The sequence below is a fragment of the Spea bombifrons genome, chromosome 13 (assembly GCF_027358695.1).
Source record: "Spea bombifrons isolate aSpeBom1 chromosome 13, aSpeBom1.2.pri, whole genome shotgun sequence".
NCBI lineage: Eukaryota > Metazoa > Chordata > Amphibia > Anura > Pelobatidae > Spea > Spea bombifrons.
Window position 1 is genome coordinate 20,100,682 of NC_071099.1, and position 5,044 is coordinate 20,105,725.

Consider the following 5,044-nt stretch of genomic DNA (forward strand, 5'->3'; position numbering starts at 1 on the left):
GGGGTTAATTGTGTTAATTGGTGAGCTTATTAATAGGGGTTAAGGGAGGAGGGAACGTGTCCTTTTGTGTGGAAAAGAAGAAGCCCTGCTGTGGGGTAAGAGGGTCTGGATGTATAAAATTGTGCCAAACGGTGGCATGTGGGGTCTTTTCATGAGCTGCTGCATAATACTAACCCCACAACAACATGTCTCTGATACCCCCTGTTCTATGAAACTGGAAGGAGGGAAGTTAATTCAGAGTTAGCTGTGGCAGGCTATGTGAGAGTGGTGCAGATCCTCTTACCTGGGGGAGTAGGCCCTTAACCCCCAGGTACAGCTAGTCTCTCCTATCCCCACCCCGGGATGATCTGTCCCAAAACGCATACTACTTGCGGAACTACTGTGTTCTAGAGATGCAGCAAAGTCTCAAGTGCTGGCTGCCGGTCCTTGTGTTGGCGAGTCTGCTGCCTCCTGTCACCTGCGGCTCGAGCAATCCCCTGACAGGTAAGTCTCGGCTACTCCACCAATTGATTGTTTGCGCCGGTTTCAGACACGGTCTGATGTGGCCCTGCTGGATCCAAACACTGTATATACTCCCTTCTGGTATGCGGTGGCTCCCCGTTGGTTACAATGTGATGTTGTGTGTTTTCTTTGAGTAGACCACGAGGAGAACGTCCAGAGGTTTTATTATGACCCATGGCTCACAACGGCGGATGCGAAGGGTGTGGAGTCTGTGCTGGCTGAGGCCTGCACCGCTGATGCGTGCAGGAATGGCGGCATCTGCAGGGTAGTCCAAGGAAAGGCGAAATGTCACTGTGGACCGGGCTTCACTGGCCCCCGCTGTCAAGGTACTGTAACGGGTTGATCCTATCCCCGTCCTGCGCTCCCAAACAGACAGGGCACGTTGAACACGTGTGGGCCATGTGGCAACAGGGGTGATTAAGTCTTAGTCGGATATTAATGCCGTCAGACTTGCCGTGAGGAATGGGCACAGGCTGCCGGGGCACTCGTGTCTACTGGTTGGAGACTAACGTGCTTTGATTTTCCTCAGAGATGAGCTTTCATCTGGACTGTGAGGACCACATGCAGCTGTGGATACTGAAAAGCTCCCTCCATTACATCGGGGTGAACGTGTCTCTCCTGCACTTGCTCAATCCACGATGCAAAGTGGAGGAGACCTCCGAGCTGTACGCGTCCGCGACCCTGACACACGCTAACCAAACCTTCTGTGGAACCCGCGTACACGTAAGGGCTGCCTCTAAACACGGATATATGCCGTATTAAGTCGGGACTTTCTTCTGCTCTATTTGGCCTTTAAATGGCTGCAAGTGAACTAGAAGAGTGAATGTGGCTGTGCATGCACCGTACACGCCAGCCATGGCTTTCAGCAGATAACTACACCCTCCTTCTGCTGTGACGCTGAATAGATGAATGTTAAACTTTGATGCATTTGGAGAATTATGCTCGTTGACGTGGTCTCTCTCTGGCAGGTAAACGGCTCTCACCTGGTCTACTCCAATGAGATAAGGACGGCGACAGGCTTGGTGAACATGCAGCCAATCACAGGGGGAGCTATATCCAGGAGCCCTGACATAAGCATCAAGTTCGCTTGCGTGTATCCCTATAACCGGGTCGTCTCCCTGCCGTTCCCGCTGCTGACCAGTGCCTCGTACGTACCCTGATACGACTTCTAGGGCCTGGAAAGGCCAGTGCGGGCACACGGCTCCAGAGCGAGAGGGTTTAATGAGAACGGGTGAACTTATGTAACTGGCAGGGGCCAACCAGTCACGCAGCTGCTTGTCTGCGAAGTGCTTACTCTTGAGAGTTGTTGGCCCCAGAAGACAGACTGGGTATCAGAGACGTGGCTGTTGCTTCGGCTTCTTCCAGCCGTTCGCTGTAACGTAGTTGATCCCTTGTTTTTTGTTTGCATGCAGGTTGGTGACCTTCATAGTCAAGGAGGGAGAGTTCAATGTCACCATGACCCTCTACCCCTCACCGGAGTTCTCAGAGCCCTACGACTGGGCCCCAACCATCCCGGTTTCCCACAAGCTTTATGTTCAGCTACAGATCCATGGGCATGGAGTACAAAAGCCGTTCACCCTGGAGCTGGAGGAGTGCTGGGCCACCCCCGGAGCTAACCACAGCGACGCCACCCACCACCCAATCATTTCCAATGGGTGAGACGCCATGATGAGGGACTGCATGTCCTGATATTGCTGTCACAGGGTAGATAATCTGGTTTCAATGCCACTCTCTGGGGTGGGTCGGTCGTATCTCGGGTCCCAGACTCTATCCGTGGCGGTTGCCGGGAGAGCTGATGGAGTGCATGCTGTCTCCTGCAGATCTGGCACAGATGTCACCGCGGAGAGAATGACGTCTAAAGACAACACCCTGACCCGCTTCTCCCTGCAAATGTTTTACTTCGTCAGCTACCCGGAGGTGTATCTCCACTGCCGTGTTCGGCTCTGCCAGGCTAATGGCACCAGCTGCGTGAAGGTACCGGCAGTCAGGAGGAACGCAGCAGCGACGTCCCTTTCCGTTAATCACCGTTAGCTTTGCAACAGGTTTCCCATTTCTAGTGAGGCCGGTGCAGACATCGTCGCCTGAGCCGCTGCAACGGCCATGAAAGCTCACGCCGGCACGTTGAAAGCCTCGTATGTGACGAATGATCCCAGGTTCCATGCGTGCCGACTTGGCGTGACCCCCCCCCCCAGCCTCCTGTGGGGAGCATTTGCTTCCTCGCCCATCCTGACGAGGTTGCCTTGTATCGCCCAATCTCATGCTCTTGAATCTTGCGGCTTTACGCTTTATGCCGTAATGTAATCCTTTCGCTGACTTTTCCAGCCTACTGCAAGCACCGAGCGGAAGCGGAGAGACTTGATTGACCCCTACAGGAAAGTTGTCTCGTGTGGCCCTATCAGACTGGCCAGAAGGAAGGTGGCGGGCGTCGGGAAACTGGACTCCGGTAAACTTTCTGGTGCCTGGGCTTTAATATATTAACAATGCTGCTGCCAGGCCGAGTGTTAGACACCTGTGTTTAAGCAGCTATATTACACTGGTGGCTAGTCTAATTGCCCTGCGCAGCCTCCTCCCTCGGGGATGAGCCGGTCACCCCGTCTGTTTGATAGCCATGCTCGGTCATCCTATGCCATCTCGCTCTGCACTGACCTTTCATGTAAGGGGATGGAGGGGGTGCTCTACTAAGTGCCTGTTTCTCTTGACAGACGTCAGTCCGCTGGTGCTCCCGGGAGCCCTTGCCGCAGGCGCCATGCTGCTTCTGCTCTGTCTGGTAGCGGTTGCTAAAGCCTTGAAGCGAAGAGGACTAAGACCATGAAATCCTTACACAAACCCCTCAATAAATACTCTAAACCTGCCATTGCTGCCTCCTGTCTCTTTTTAGAAGCAGTAACCTGCGTTGCTTATCTCTACGAGATGTCTTTGGAAGGGCGATGGAAATGCTGTGCTTTCCAAACTACTGGGGATTTATTGACCCCCCCCATTAATTCCATAGGTCTGGCTAGCTCTCTGTGGACCACTAACACCAGGAGTTGTCATGGACCTCAGGCAGGAGAAGGAGCGTTCCTGGATATGTGTCCTCTGGCTGTATGGTGCTGTCCAGGGTGAGGGGGTATACCGGGGTTGTAGCAGTGCTGTACGAAGAACGTGAAGCGTCCTTTCCATGGGGCTGAGACAATGCCCAATACCACAGGAAGATGAAGAACCCTATGAGGAGGAAAAAGCAGGAGCAATAATGAGTGACGTTAACGGAAAGGAGTTTAAAGCACGCAAAGCAGTTTATAGACTTCTGGGAGCCTCCACTAAGGCCAGAACTCAGGAGGCTGGTCAAGCATTTGCACCCCGTGCCCATTAACTGCATCTCTGTTCCATGGCAAGCGATGGAGGGTCTGCAGCGGCACTGGCCCTCCGCGGCCTCACTCCACCAGCCAAAGCCAGAAGTGTAGAGTGGGGAGTGGAAGCCGTGGGCGCCAGTGCAGAGCAATGAGGCCTTCCAATGAGCCGCAGGCTAGTAAAAGTGTTCATGGACTGCAGCAATGTGCAGACAAGTACCACCCCCGCTGAGTAGCTGTGCTCAGGTTCTGGAGTACACTGCGGCTTCGCTATGCGCTTACAGGGACTATATCCTGCTCCGGCCGCTCACCTTATAGTAGTTCAAGATGCTGAATGCGTGCTGCACGGGCAGGTAGAGGATGCTGAAGGAGAAGAACACCAATTACACTGGGTTACAATCCCAGCAGGATCACGCAGTGCTGGACCTTCTCCCCCCGGGGTGTGGATCCAGATGCAGGGGCATACTCATCTCAGCCCACCACAGCCAGTTTTCTGGTGGTCAAACACGAGGAATTTAAGACCACCAGTCGGTAGAGGTTAAAGCCCTCGATGCCCATCCATGGGAAGGTGCAGAGCTGGGCTGAGTGGAGGAGGATGGCGGAGATCTTACACAGAAGCGGGAGATTCGCTGCCCCCAGCACAGTGCTCACCATAAAACTTATGCCCAGCAGGAACAAGGCGGCCAGAAACTGCATGTGGATCTGCAGAGTGGGGTTTGAGTGCACGGCCCTGGGCGAGAAGCTATAAGAGAGCCACCAGCAAGGTCCTGAAACAGTGAACAACATGACCCCCCCCTGACAGTCTCACACACAGGTGTAAAATACCACCCCCCACAGCGCCACACACGTTTCCCCTCCACACACACCACAGTGACACACGCAGGCGGAACATACGACACCTTTAAGGGTAACATTTGGAACGCATGTCCCCCCTGACAGTGTCACACGCAGGCAGAAAACACGGCCCCCCAGACAGTGTCACTCGCAGGCAGAACACATGGCCCCCTGACAGTGTCACATGCAGGCTGAGCACACGGCCCCCCCGACAGTGTCACATGCAGGCAGAACACGCGGCCCCCCTGACAGCGTCACATGCAGGCAGAACACACGGCCCCCCTGACAGTGTTACATGCACACAGAACACATGGCTACCCCGACAGTGTCACAGGCAGGCAGAAAACACGGCCCCCCGAACGTGTCCAGCTTAAAGGGGGTAA

General features: G+C 54.4%; 1 protein-coding gene across 1 annotated transcript; it reads left to right on the forward strand.

Moving 5' to 3' along the window:
• The first annotated feature begins 392 nt into the window (after positions 1–392).
• On the forward strand, positions 393–3,347 carry LOC128470938 (pancreatic secretory granule membrane major glycoprotein GP2-like). Its single transcript, XM_053452788.1, has 8 exons — positions 393–483; positions 639–827; positions 1,031–1,224; positions 1,470–1,648; positions 1,914–2,156; positions 2,322–2,475; positions 2,824–2,944; positions 3,204–3,347. Exons 1-8 carry the CDS (start codon positions 393–395, stop codon positions 3,311–3,313), a joined length of 1,281 nt encoding a protein of 426 aa, XP_053308763.1. The 3' UTR covers positions 3,314–3,347.
• The last annotated feature ends 1,697 nt before the right edge of the window (positions 3,348–5,044 follow it).

Coding starts and splice junctions, on each gene's coding strand:
- LOC128470938 (XM_053452788.1), top strand. CDS start 393: ATGCAGCAAAGTCTCAAGTGCTGGCTGCCGGTCCTTGTGTTGGCGAGT. Junction 2,157..2,321: donor CACCCAATCATTTCCAATGG/GTGAGACGCCAT, acceptor TGTCTCCTGCAG/ATCTGGCACAGATGTCACCG. Junction 2,945..3,203: donor CGTCGGGAAACTGGACTCCG/GTAAACTTTCTG, acceptor TTCTCTTGACAG/ACGTCAGTCCGCTGGTGCTC.